This window comes from Dama dama, chromosome 9 (genome assembly GCF_033118175.1).
Source record: "Dama dama isolate Ldn47 chromosome 9, ASM3311817v1, whole genome shotgun sequence".
Lineage (NCBI taxonomy): Eukaryota > Metazoa > Chordata > Mammalia > Artiodactyla > Cervidae > Dama > Dama dama.
The window spans coordinates 110,374,255-110,389,102 of NC_083689.1; the positions used below are offsets into that span (position 1 = coordinate 110,374,255).

At 38.9% G+C, this 14,848-nt stretch overlaps 1 protein-coding gene across 2 annotated transcripts in view; it reads left to right on the top strand.

Annotated features, from left to right (window-relative positions):
* The window catches only part of CAMK4 (calcium/calmodulin dependent protein kinase IV), a 251,198-nt gene that overhangs the window by 122,514 nt on the left and 113,836 nt on the right, over positions 1 to 14,848 (top strand). Inside the window, exons 2-3 of one of the 2 annotated variants that reach the window (XM_061152135.1) lie at positions 4,626 to 4,704; positions 5,882 to 5,917. In XM_061152135.1, coding sequence (XP_061008118.1) covers positions 4,626 to 4,704; positions 5,882 to 5,917 — 115 coding nt within the window. The remainder of the gene's footprint in view (positions 1 to 4,625; positions 4,705 to 5,881; positions 5,918 to 14,848) is intronic. The other variant, XM_061152136.1, reaches the window with a different exon arrangement.

A 14,848-nucleotide genomic window follows, 5' to 3' on the forward strand; every position in this document is an offset into this window, starting at 1 on the left:
AGGCTCTTTAGTTCTTCTTCACTTTCTGCCATAAGGGTGGTGTCATCTGCATATCTGAGGTCACTGCTATTTCTCCCGGCAATCTTGATTCCAGCTTGTGCTTCATCTAGTCCAACGTTTCTCATGATGTACTCTGCATATAAGTTAAATAAGCAGGGTGACAAAATATAGCCTTGACGTACTCCTTTCCCTATTTGGAACCAGTCTGTTTTTCAATGTCCAGTTCTAACTGTTGCTTTCTGACCTGCATACAGGTTTCTCAAGAGAGTATTAATTTTGCAGTTATATAAAATTAAAATTAGATTTTCATTTTCTTCAGTGTTTGCAAATCACTTCCCTTTATATTAAGTGGAGTCATGCAGTTTATATCCTTTCGACCCTGGCTTCTTTCACTTAGGATGCTATATTAAATAATCATCCATGTTGTCTGATTCTTTTTCATTTCTTTTTATTTATGGATAGTATTCTACTCATTTCTCAGCTGAGGGATATGGGAGTTGTTTGCAGTGTTTCCTGATTAATAATAAGCTGCTATAAGGATTCATGTTCAAGTTTGTGAACGAACATAGCTTTCAATCGCATGGTATTCTTAATTTTATAAGAAACTGCCAAGCTGTTTTCCAAAGTGGCTGCATCATTTCTCATTTCTTCAGCAGTGTATGAGTCCAGTTGCTCTGCATCCTTGCCAGTCATGATACTCTCTTTTCTTAGGTGTTCCAGGAAGAGTGTAGTTGTATCTCTTTGTGGTTTTAATTTACATTTCCCCGATGTCTAATGGTGTTGAGCATCTTTCTTTGTGCTTTTTGCCATTCATATATTTTCTTTGGTGAGGTATATATTCCAGTCTTTGGCCCATCTTAAACATGCATTATTTTCTTATTACTGGACTTAGTTTCTAATTCTAGAGACAAGTCCTTTATCAGATATATGATTATAAAAAATTTCTCATTGTCAGTGGCTTTCAAAGGAAGCTTTCATAAGGTAAATGAAGTCCAGTTTATTTGTTCTTTCAATTACTGTGCTTTTGGTTGTGAGTTTGCCAGGTGGTGCTAGTGGTAAAGAACCTGCCTGCCTATGCAGGAGACATGAGACTTGTGTTCAATCTCTGGGTCGGGAAGATCTCCTTGAGAAGGGAATGGCGACCCTCTCCAGTATTCTTGCCTGGAGAATCCCATGAGTTGAGGAGCCTGCTGGGCTACAGTCCATGGGGTCGCAAAGAGTCGGACATAACTGAAGTGACTTAGCACACACTTTTGATTGTGTATGTAAGAAATCGTTTCCTAACTAATGGTCAGAAATCTTTCTTCTTCTTCTTTTTTTTTTTTTTTTTCAGAATTATGTACAATTAAGTACAAGTGGTTTTGCACTTGTACTTATGATCCATTGAGTAATTTTTGGGTAGAGTGGTGCTTGGATAAAGGCTTTTTTTTTGCCTTTGTTTTTTGCATATATGTATCCAGTTATTCCAGCACTATTTATTGTTGGAGGGACTGTAACTTTCTCCACTGAATTGCCTATTTATTTACCTTTGTCAGAAACCAATTAGATGTGTATATGTATAACTATTCTGGATTCTTTTTTCCATTCCACTTATCTGCAAGTCTATTCTTCCTTCAATACCACTCTCTTTATACTGTCAGGAAATAGAGGCTATGAATGTTTTAACTTCAAGAAGAAGGTATATTCTGCTGTTTTGCGTAGTGTTCTCTAAAAGTCATTTAGCTTAGTTTGGTTGATAATGTTGTTCATATCCTCCATATCTTTGGTGGTAATTTTTCTGCTTTCTCTGTTAACTGCTGAGAGAGTGTAGTGATGTCTCCAACTGTATTTGGGGGGTTGTCTATTTCTGCTTTCAGTTGTGTCAGTTTTTGCTCCCTGTATTTTGAAGTTCTGTTGTTAGGTGCATACACTCTTTGTAATGTCCTTTGGGAGAATTGCCCTCCTAACATTATAATTAAGCCATGTTCATCTCTGTCTTTATTCTGAAGTCTGGTTGGCATGATATTAATGGAGTTACCCCTGCTTTGTTTAGTGTTTGCATAGTATCTCCTTTCTATCATTTTATTTTTAACCTTTTTACACTTTATATTTCAAATGGGTTTATTATAAACAATGTAGAGTTTGGTCTTGGTTTTTTCATGTAATATGATGGTCTTTTTTTTCGAACCTGAAGTAATAAATTGTTCATTAGAAGTAAATCACTGACTGAAGGAGTTTATACATGTCCAAAAGTGTGGAAGGTACCCTAGAGTGGTAGATTTTCAGCATAAACAAAATTTCCCTACAACAATATGGAATTATCTGTTGGAATCATGGCTACAAATTGAGGCTGAAGATTAAGTGCAGTGTGTTTTAGCACGTGACGGATGATCTTTGTTTTTTAATTGATATGCTTATAAAGTTCTCATTTGATGTAATATTTATATGATTGGACTAAAATATACCATATTGTAAGTTGTTTTGTTTTTAATCTCCTCTTTTGTTTTGTCCCCCAAGTACTTCATTACTGATTCCATTTTAGCTTCCTTATTGACTTTGTTATTTTAAAAATTTTATTTTGTTTTATAAAAATTTTAATTTTTATTTCATTCATTGCCCTGGGTTTATATATATATATATATTCATTGCCCTGTATATTATATAATATACATCTTTAATTAATCTACTTTAATTAATCTAATTAATCTATAGAGTCTACTATAGAAAAAGGCATACTGCTTAACTTGTGGTATAAGGATTTAGCAGGATTTTCTCACTTTCTTCCCCTACTCTCTGTACTATGTTGTCATGCCTCTTACTTCTACATACACTGTAAACACAATGAGTTGTTAGTGTTTTTGCTTTACATAGGAATCATTTAGAGCAACTAAAAATAAAGTAGAGTTTTATATTTACCTTCATTTATTCCATTGCAACTCTATTTCTTTGTGTATGTGTTATGTCTTCCCCCCAAGTTTTTAAGTGCTTTGGAATTGCTCTTACCTATTAACATTTACATCACCAATTCCTGACTCTTGGAGGCTCTGTTAAAAATTTAATGTGCAAAGGTAGCTAGGAATATGTTTGATTTGTAAATTTCTTTTGTTCTTAGAATTTCTGAACCATTAGAGTGAATGTATCATAAGATACATTCTTTAGGACTACCTTCCTTAGTCCTTTGGCCTAATCTTCAAAGTCTGACGAGTTTGCTTCCGCTGATCTTACTTTGAGATTCATCTGCAGTTCTCTCTCTGAGGTTGTCCTTGAGCCTGTGTGGTGTCCTTCTGTCTCTGTCTTGTTCTCCTGCTCTCGTGACTGGAGAGGGTGCAGCGGGACCACAGTGCCCTGCTTTTAATGTTCCTTTTTAGTGACTTCACATGCGTGTCACATAGATAAAGACAGTTATTGAGTCTCTTCTTACCATTCTCCTTTACAGGTAAAAATTTTCTGTACGTCTTCAAATTTTCTATAGAGGGATAAATCTGCTTTTTCTCTGTATATCTTTAACCATTTCAATAGTATTTTCTCCTGGACATTTCACATAACCAATTTTGCTAGTGCATGTGTAAGTGGTAACAGTATTCACCAAAACAAAGGAACCAGTATCTCTGTAGGGCTAATACTGGTTTTGGGAGAATAGCAGGGTACCAGTTGTTGGTCCTTTAATGGATCAGAAGTCCGGAGTCGACGATGAGAAAGTGAAAGAAGAAAAGAGGCTAATATTCCCTGGGTTACACAGCTGGCTTTCGCGTTTCAGGGAATCAGCCAGAAATAGGGAGATAAAGAGAAAGAGAGGAAGAGAAAGAAAGAGAGACAGACGCGGGGATCCAAGTTCTGATGGAGCAAAGGTGTTTTAATCAACATGGTGTGGGCATATATACTGTCTTACAAGATAGTTATTCTCAGCAAAGATACAGATTAAAATTCCAGACTTACAAAACATAAGTCGACCCTTATCAAAGAGAGAGAGTCATAAACAATCACTTTTACCATATGGTTCATAAAAAGGAAGAGGGTACTTATCACCGTATTGAAAAACTAAGGAAGACATGCCTGGATTCCTCAGCCCGGGGAAAGGCCTTTCCTCTTAATTCCTGAATAGTCAGGAATTAATAAGGACCAGATTCCTGACAGATCCAAAGCAGCACACAGGAAGCCTCCTGTTTAATGCTTCCTGACACCTGTGATGTAGTGTAAATTCTCAAAGGCCCCCAAGCACCCTTGCCAAGTAGTGGAGACTTTCCTGACCTTCACGGCCTAGTGCTGGGCTGAAACCTCCCCCTGAAGCCGTGACCTTTGTTGTACTCCAGGTGCCTGCCTTCAGGAAGGGTCACAGGCTGTGAGACTGGGTAGAGGTCCTACAAAATCTGTGTTTACCTGAGGAGCGGGTTTGCTCCAGACATGACTAAATGCAGCAGGTCACTTGTACCGAGATGGACTAGAAGTAGAAAAGCAGACAGGAAGATTGAGCGCAGTATCCTTAATTATACAGAAAAAGTCCTCTCAAGTTTGTCGAGTCCTATAGTAGAATGTAAAACATTTGTCAGTTATGAGGGTAACTGCAAGAGATACTTATTTTCAAGCTTTCCCCTTAATTTCTTACCGAGAGCATAACATTTTCTTTTTGTCTTTTTTTCCCCCTCAAGGGGTGCTACATCCATTGTGTACAGATGCAAACAGAAGGGGACCCAGAAGCCTTATGCTCTCAAAGTGTTAAAGAAAACAGTAAGTTTATTTCATTATATAATAGCGTCTCTAAGGGATATGTGACCTGAGAAGCCAGGAGCCCTGATCCAAAGGACAAAGGGCCAGAGAACTGAGATGTGCAGCTCACTCGCTTGGATCATGTTTGTGAAAGGACAGCCAGATGAGTTGTTTTCTGATGGAAACTATGATTCTTTGAAAGCAGCTGGATCCCAAGTTAGATATGGCTGTGGGGGAGAGAAGTAGGGAATGGAAAAAGATTTAGAGTTTCCAGGTAAACTTTGCTTTGTATACCTGTCATGTTTTCAGAGATATATATTTAATCTCCAATCACTTAATGTGTCACTTAATGTACTAGAAAAGCTTGCTATTTAAAAGCACCTAAATGAAACACAAATAGAAGCATTTGTTAAAGAAGCCATCAGCTTCTAACTTGATTTTCAGATGGTGCTTTTGCTTCAGTAAACTGCAATCAGACAAATGCTAATGTATCTGGGACTTAATCTGCTCATCTAAAAAGTTTATATTTGAATAAGAAGGAAGGATTTTGTTATCATATTGGTTTTTGTTTTTTTTTTCCCCTTGTAGATGAGCTGAGGGGGCAAAGGTTACTTAGGCTCATCTCCAGTAAGTACGAAATGCTAAGGTGAGAGGTCAAAATTCAGATACCAGTATGTAATACTGGCATTTTATGCTCTGGTGCCTCAGGGAGGATTTGTCATTGTAATGCCCTACTTATACTTTCTGTCCTTAGGTAAATTTCCCCTTATAAAACCACAAAAGACAGTATATTCTTTTGTAGTGAATCCTTCCTTTGTCAAATTTTATGTGAGCAAATATGTGAAATATATATACTTCTGAAAACCCAGCTGTAACATATGCTGAGAAGAGACATATCATAACTTTTGAAATCAAATAATACCTCTTTGAGGCCAAGGTTTTTTTTCACAAAGGCAACTTAATATCACCAGCTGTTGATGTATTGTCTGGAACAGGGAAATTTTAGACTCTCATGTAATGAGTAAGAGAATAATGGCACAAGGTATTCAGTCAAATAGAAGCAGAATGACATTTTGAAACAATCTGTTAGAATTTAAGGCCATTCAACTAACAAGAGCAGTGTAACTGAGGAAGGTAGTAGTTTAAATGGCAGTTGCTCCTAATAAGCTCTTTCTTCTGAATTTCCCATTTGCTGTAGGCGATGATTCCAGAATGCAGAGGGATCTTTTCATCAGTAAGATTTGAAATTTTCTCTTAAATCAATTTCTTATAGTCACAAAATGTATTTGAACTAAGGAGTATTAAAATTTTATGAAAGAGAATTTTCTATTAAACATCTCAGTTCAGTTCAGTTTTGTCACTCAGCCGTGTCCGACTGCTTGTGACCCTGTGGACTGCAGCATGCCAGGCCTCCCTGTTCATCACCAACTCCTGGAGCTTGCTCAAACTCATGTTAAACATATACTTTTATGAAAATTATTTAGCATGCTTTAGCAGTGGTCACACAAGAGATGTTTTTGGACTTGGTTGTATCTTTTCTTAATGGTTAAAAAATTGTCAGTAAAATTTGTGTGTGGTTATTTTATTTTCATAGTTGAGGAAACTTTAAAAGGCACTAGCTATATAAACATCTAGGAAAATAAGTATTCAGAAATGACTTGTGAATGCTCAGAATTGCCAAGGACAAAGGGTTGATTTAGACAGTATTTGCTTATGTCAAAGATCTTTGGATGAATTGGAATAAGTGATAAGTGAAGACATTTGGTAGGTTCATGACTCTCATTCACTGGGAAAGTAAAGCTCAGATTTGCCCTGCCTGTCTGCTCTTCTCCATTTCTGTCATGGAAGCATCTTCCTCAGAAGACAGGCAGAAAGAAGATGTGGATGAGAAGCAAGTGTCAGATGGCGCTGCAGAGCGTCGCTGTGAGGCAGAGGTTGTCAGACACAGTTATTGATGTGCCAAATGGAATGATAGAAATCCCTGGAGAAGTCTGAGCTTTGAACATGAGTTAGCTGGATTCCCAGCATTGTCTCCCGGAATCAGCCTTGCCCAGAGATGTGTGAGCGAGAGGAATAGCAGGCAAAACCCCAAAGAGCAGTTGCCTCAGTGTTTAATTCTATAAGGTCACAAAGACAGAACTTCCTTCCCCAAAAGAAATGAGCAAAGCCTAAGAATCTATTTATAGAGGGAAAGTAATGCAGGGGAAGTGAAGTATTCTAGCAAATTCAGTTTATGATCTGCTCTTGAGGGGGAAAGGGGGGTTCAGAAAACTTGTACCATTTATGAAATCTATTTATTAGATTGAGCCACATAAAATTTCATCTGTTAAACTATTCTTCACCTATAAAAATGACAGTTATGTGGTTCAACTGACAACTTTGGGGCTACTATATTACTTCACTGGATAATTCCTTGGGTCCTCATTTATGACCAGCCCTGAATTTAAGAGATTTGAAAGATTATCTACATCTATCTATCTATCTATCTATCTATCTATCACTTCTCAACTATCTATGAGGATTCTTAGGTTTGATACAATAAACTACCATAAACTGGATGGCTTAGAACAATTAAAATTTTTTTCCAGCTTTGAGTTCTAGAGTTCTGAAATCAGCGGGATAGCAGGGTTGGTTCCTTCTGTGGGCACTGAGGGAGCCTCTCTCCTGACTTCTGGGGACAGTCGGCGGTTCTGGGTGCTCCTTGACGGGCCATTGCACCATCTCTGTTTTCATCACGTGGCAGTCTTCTTGCATGTCTTCCTACCATCATCCCTCTCTGCATGTCTGTGTTCAAATTTCCTTCTTATAAAGACATCAGTTCTGTTGGATAAGGGGCCCACCCTACTCCAATATGAGCTCATCTTAAACTAACTACTCATATTTACAACAACTCATTCCTAAAGTCTCATTTTTAAGGACTAGGCGTTAGGAGTTCAACATATTTTGGAGAGGGATACAATTTCACCCAGAATACTATCTATAAAATAGCACCTCTAAGGTGAATTTCAAAATATTCCATTCAATAATCTATCTGAAGTTGAATAAAATTTTTGTCACAATGAAGAAGCTAATGAACATAAAACCCATCCATTTTATAGGTGATCAGATTCATATATAAATGTTTTTAAGTCCAAGAAAACTTTCCTATTTCTTCAACAAGTTAATTATTTGATAACAATAATCCTCTTTCCTGGGATCTGTTAAAGAGATTTTCAGGACAGTTTACCCAAATTTCATTTTGTGGCAATATTATGTTACTTTCTCATAGCTTAATTAGGAAGGATTTAGTTTATATTGGCAGTAAGGAACTTATTCCGCCTATAAAACACCCTGATTATCATTGCCAACCCATTAAGAACTCATATGTCTGGGTAAAAGACAAAGACTCTAATTAATCCATCAGAAGTCAGACTAAAGCATCTGCTCTCACGAATAAATCCATATTCCATCAGTGGATAGACACAGGACAGAGTTGATATGATAATAAAGTAAATTGTAACATTCAGACAGTTGGGTATTTTGGCTAATAAAACATTATTGCAGGAAATAAACAGTAATTATAACAAAAATATTTTAAATTACCATCTATTTTATGTTGTTCAGCAATTCAATAATGTCTGACTCTTTGCGATCCCATGAACTGTAGCACGCCAGGCTTACTTGTCCTTCACTATCTCTCGGAGTTTGCACAGACCTCATGTCCATTGAATCAATGATGCTATCCAGCCATCTCATTCTCTCTCACCCCCTTATTCTGCCCTCAATGTTTCCCAGCATCAGGGTCTTTTCCTATGAGTCAGCTCTTCACATCAGGTTGCCAAAGTATTGGAGCTTCAGCATCAGTCGTTTCAGTGAATATTCGGGGTTGATTTCCTTTAGAATGGGCCAGTTCAATCTCCTTGCTGTCTTAAGACTCTCAAGAGTCTTCTCCAGCACTACAATTCTAGAGCATCAATTCTTCAGTACTCAGCTTTCTTTGTGGTCCAACTCTGACATCAGGACATGACTAATGGAAAAACCGTACCTTTGACTATATTGACCTTTGTGGGCAACGTGACATCTCTGCTTTTTAATATGGTGTCAAGATTTGTCATAGCTTTTCTTCCAAGGAGCAAGTGTTATGGCTTGCTTCATAGCTGCAGTCACAGTCTGCAGTGATTTTGGAGCCCAAGAAAATAAAATCTGTCAGTATTTTCATTTATTCCCTATCTATTTGTCATGAAGTGATGGAACCAGATGCCATGATCTTCATTTTTTGAATATTGAGTTCTAAACCAGCTTTTTCATTCTCCTGTTTCACCCTCATCAAGAAGCTCTTTAATTTCTCTTTGCTTTCTGCCATTAGGGTGGTCTCATCTGCATATCTGAGGTTACTGATATTTCTCCTGGCATTGATTCCAGCCAGGAGAAATCTTGATTCCAGCTTGTGCTTCATCCAACCTGGCATTTCACATGATGTAGTCTGCATAAAAAGTGAAAAGTGAAAGTGAAGCCAGTCGTGTCTGACTCTTTGTGACTCCATGGACTGTAGCCTACCAGGCTCCTCCATCCATCCGTGGGATTTTCCAGGCAAGAGTACTGGGGTGGGTTGCTAAGTTTTCTTCTCCAGGGGGATCTTCTCGACCCAGGGATCAAACCCAGGTCTCCCGCATTGTAGGCAAATGCTTTTACCATCTGAGCCACCAGGGGGATCCTGCTACCAGGCAGTCTGCATAGAAGTTAAATAAGCAGGGTGACAATATACAGCCCTGATGTACTCCTTTCCCCATTTTGAACCAGTTCATTGTTCCATGTCTGGTTCTAACTGTTGCTTCTTGACCTAACTGTTGCATAGAGGTTTCTCAGGAGGCAGGTAAGGTGGTTTGGTATTCCCATCTCTTTAAGAACTTTCCATAGTTTGTTGTGATCCACACAGTCAAAGGCTTATTGTTGTCAATGAATATATGGATATAATACCATGTTCTTTATCTATAGATAACTTTCATTTCTAGATTTAGCATACATTAATAATGACCAACATTATTAATGTCTGCAACTTAGTTTCAAGTAATTCTCAACCAAAAAAATGTGTGTATGTGTGTGCACATAAGGGGAGAGAGAAAGAAAATATGACAGAAATCAATAGTTACTAATTAGGACAATATACTAATGTTCATGCTGGTATTTCAAAATTTTAGTGTATGAAAAAATTCTCCTGACAAAATATTTGTTTTAAAACATACTTTACCATTGAGATCTTGTTCAACTTAACTTTTCTTTGGCCATTCAGAAAGTGTTTCAAGATCTTACAGTTTCTAAATGTTGTGATAAACAACAGTGACTCTATTATAGAGGTATTGAAGTACCAGAAAACAGAAAATGGTATTAATAGTTGAGCCAACTTTTTACTGTACTGAAACTCCTGAGCGCTTCCAGAAACAAGATCCATTTATCTCACTGCATTGTTAATGAGGATAAAACTTCGATAGTAGTGAAAGTGAACAAGAGGGAAAATGAATTGAAGGGTTCTTTGGGTTGTTTGGACTTCCCTGGTGGCTCAAATGGTTAAAAAAAAAAAAAAAAAAAAATTGCCTGCAATACAGGAGACCCAGGTTCAGTCTCTGGGTCGGGAAGAGCCGCTGGAGAAGGAAATAGCAACCCACTCCTATAGGTGGTTTATTTTGAAATTTTTTTCAAAATAGTATTAGAGATCCTTGGACCAAAGAAGTCATCAAGTCACTTGAAGTGGCATGCCTACTCTCCTCCTGGGAAGAGTATCTCATTTTGTAACTTTTTATTTTGAAACACAGGTTCACAGCCAGTGCCATCTCTGCTGCCCATTAGTAACTCGCTACCTTGCATGTAAGGACTAACATCAGGGGAACTGCAGACTTTGTAAAGCAAGTCCAGGGTAAAGGAAACAAGTCTTGCCATTTTTTTTCACTCATGAGCCTTTTGTCATCTCCATTTCATGTGATATTTAGAGGAAATTGAAATAGAGGAGAAGGATTTTCATAAGCTACGTCCTCAGGTGGACAACTTTGGGATATTAAAGGATTCTGACAGGACATTCTGTTGGTATTACAAGACTTTTGAAAATGCTGAACTTAAAACTGTGTAGAAGGAAAAAATAGATTCAAGAAAGTGTCAAAATTGGAACAGATTAAGCAGATGGAACTTTCAGTCTGGACTGACTTTTGCTGAGTTAAATGGAATCACAACTTTTGAAGAATTTTGGGATAATAGAGGAACAAGTCATAAACATCTCTTTTCCTAAGAGTACAAACCTTGGGGTGTGTGCAAATAATCACACTTCAGCTGTATCAATATGACTCATTTTCAGGAACTGGTTGAGATTTAAGACAATTATGATCATCAATCATTCATAGTGTCCCTGGAGTTTTGGAGATAAATATTTGAATTCTGAAATCCTGATGACATTTATAGCTATGTGGCTCAGCCCTTAAAAAAGACTGCGTTCTGTTTACTGTAAAATCCTTCTATGAATACTCAATATGGAATCTAAGGTTAGTCTCAGTGTGTAGATTCAGAGATTACGACTCTGAGAGCCCATCTCAGTCTCCTGACTCTCCATAGGAACGGCTTAGTTGTGGGGTAAGATCATGGACTGTGGAGCCAAGCAGCCTGAGTTCAGGATTACTTCCGCCATCACTATCTGGACGACTTTACAGCAGATATGTGCATCTCTTAATGTTAGTTTCTTCATCTGTGAAATGGGTTTAAGAACATCTAGTTCATGGCATTTTACTAACAACTACAAAGAGATAATTTATGTAAAATATTTCTCAGTACCTAGGGAGCATATAATAAATGGTGAACATTTTTCTATTATTAATTGTAATAGGTGGGGTCACAAAGAGTTAGACGCAACTTAGAAACTGAACAACAACAATAACCACACAGATATTTTATATTACAATATGGCATCTGGTCCCATCACTTCATGGGAAATAGATGGGGAAACAGTGGAAACAGTGGCTGACTTTATTTTTTGGGGCTCCAAAATCACTGCAGGTGGTGATTGCAGCCATGAAATTAAAAGATGCTTACTCCTTCAAAGGAAAGTTATGACCAACCTAGATAGCATATTAAAAAGCAGAGACATTATTTGCCAACAAAGGTCTGTCCAGTCAAGGCTATGGTTTTTCCAGTGGTCACATATGGATGTGGGAGTTGGACTGTGAAGAAGGCTGAGCACCAAAGAATTGATGCTTTTGAACTGTGGTGTTGGAGAAGACTCTTGAGAGTCCCTTGGACTGCAAGGATTTCCAACCAGTCCATCCTAAAGGAGATCAGTCCTGGGTGTTCATTGGAAGGACTGATGCTGAAGCTGAAACTCCAATACTTTGGCCACCTGATGGGAAGAGCTGACTCATTTGAAAAGACCCTGATGCTTGGGGGCAGGAGGAGAAGGGGACAACAGAGGATGAGATGGCTGGATGGTGTCACAGACTCGATGGACATGAGTTTGAGTAAACTCCGGGAGTTGGTGATGGACAGGGAGGCCTGGCGTGCTGCGATTCGTGGGGTCACAAAGAGTCGGACACGACTGAGCAACTGAACTGAACTGAACTGAACTGAGTGCTATCTTATTCTGTGTAATTCTAATGTTTTCGTTAGCTTTATTGAAAACTAAGCAGTGAGCCACCATATATGCTGTATACTGCTGTATGAATAAATTATATCATTTTGGGAGTCCTTTTAAAATAATCTGCTGAAAATGGATATGTGTCTTTTTAAAATTAATGTTGCTTTACAATGTTGTGTTAGTTTCTGCTTCACAGTAAAGTGAGTCCACTATACATATACATACACCCCGTGTTTTCCGATCTCCTTCCCCTTTAAGTCACCAGAGTACTGAGCAGGGTTTCCTGAGCTATGCAGTAGGTTCTCACTATTTATCTCTTTTATACATAGTATCAATAATGTATATATGTCAATCTTGACCTCCCGATTCATCCACCCCCTATTTTACTATTATCGATAAAATTTATTGTGATACTAAAGATTTCCGGTCATATGACCCCATACTTAAATCTTGGATGCCCATGATTCCTAGATTCAGCCCTCCTGTTTTATTCTGATTCTTGACGTTGGAGCACTGTCTCTTGATCTGTAGTGAGGAGCGTGTTCTGGGTCTAAATGTTGTCATATTTTAGTTATTATAATATAAAGTTACCTATAGATTACTGGAAAAGCTTTCTTGAATAATTTAACATTCACTTGGGAATGTTTCTAACTTTTACAAAATTTTCATTAAATGCCCAAAGGCTAAAAGAGGCTTTTAATCTCTTCTCAGCTGGTTGAAGAGCTACACGTTGTGCTTTGCTGGTCATTCTGTGAGTTAGTCTTTAGCTCGTGTTCCTTTTTCCTGATGTCCTTACGAAGTAGATCTTGGAGCCTGTAACTTTGCTGCCGCAGCAGACTTTAAAAGGTTGCTCTAGACTGAATTGCAGAAAGCACGCAGGCCTACCTCAAACTCCCAGTAGCTGGATCTCTAGGACATCTCCATTAGAGGAGTTTTCAGCTTCTTCAGTTCTGAAATGGAAGTAATGCCATTGATTCCACTCAGTAAACTGAAGGTTACCTGCTCTTATCTCTTTCTGTCTAACCTTTGGGAACATGGAAAACTGATCATAGGCCATTTGCTCTCAATTTCTGTGACATAGGTAAGAATGATGGCTAGGTTAATCTGGGTTAAAGATATGCATCTATTAAACTTTGCTAATACTTTAAATGTAGCTACTTTGAACCACTCATAGGTAGGCTCTCGAAGTGCAGTTAAGGTCGCCCTTGGTCAGTGATGGCGAGGACAATGATAAATCACTAGCTCAAATAAACTTTTTGGGCCCAATTGAGGTCTCAGAACACATTAAGGAAAGTAGCTTGCAGATAACAAGCTGTGTCAAGTGAAGTGAAACGCCAAGCGTTCTGTCTGTTGGAACCTATTGATTTTCATAGGGGCTATTGCTATTAAGCTAGGTACCCTGGAATAGGAACAGGGATATTTCTATTGAGTTTGTGACAAGTATATGTCTACAAGAGAAGAGAGATAACTGGGTAGAATGTTAATCTTGGCCTGATTTGTATGCTTTACCATTTAGAGATCCACTTGGAAGTCTGGATGTTCTTAGAGAAACTTAGTCATTCTAGTTTGATTTTTTTTTTTTGATAGAAACGCTGCTGGAATCCATCACAATTCAGCTCACTTATCTATCTTCTCATTATATTGATCTTTCACAGGCATTTTGTTGCTTTTTAAAAAATAACACCATAATTTAGAGGCAAGCTGGTGCAAGGGGAGTATGTATACTAAGGCCGCAGCTCACGGAACGGCTGCCGTAATTTACCCCCAAGAGCTGGGGGCATAGAGTGCAAGCGTTCATCACTCAGGCGTATCCTACTCTGCAACCCCATGGACTGTAGCCCACCAGGCTTCTCTGTCCATTGACTTCTCTAAGCAAGAATACTGCAGTGGGTAGCCATTCCCTTCTTACGGGAATCTTCCCGACCCAGAGGTTGAACCCAGGTCTCCTGCATTGAAGGCAGATTCTTTACTCTCTGAGCCACCAGGGAAGCCCCAGGGGAGGAGGGAGAAAGAAAGAGACGGAGAAGGGGAGATACTGAATATACCAGTCCTGGTCTGTGTGCTGTTATCCGAAAGAAACATACTGTGCACTTATACCATCTACTCAGGTTATCACGTTAAACCCTCTAGGACTTTTATAAGTGGTGAGTGGTTGGATCTAAAATGGTCTTCACCCTTTCTATGAAGTCTGTGGAGCAGCAGCAGGAGTGACTAGCCCGAACTAGAGGAAATCTTAGAGGGAGAGCTTATGTCACCATTCCCTAGCAGAAGATAGAGACCGAGCTTCATCAGAGACCTGAGTGCAGAAGGTCTGGTAACCAGAGGAGAGGTGCAGAGAGGCTGAGAGGAGCTCCGGGACGGAGAGCTGGGGAGCGGAGCGGACGGGCCACAGCCGGAAAGGAGAGACAGGATGAGCCTGCAGGCACTCTCAGGATCCCTGACGTGTGAGCTCCGGGAGGGAGAGCTGGGGAGTGGATGGGCCACGGCCAGGAAGGCCAGGAAAGCTGAAAGAGCCGGGAGAAGCAGATGAGCCTGAAGGCGCACTCAGGATCCCTGACTTAGTGAGGAGGAGAAGGG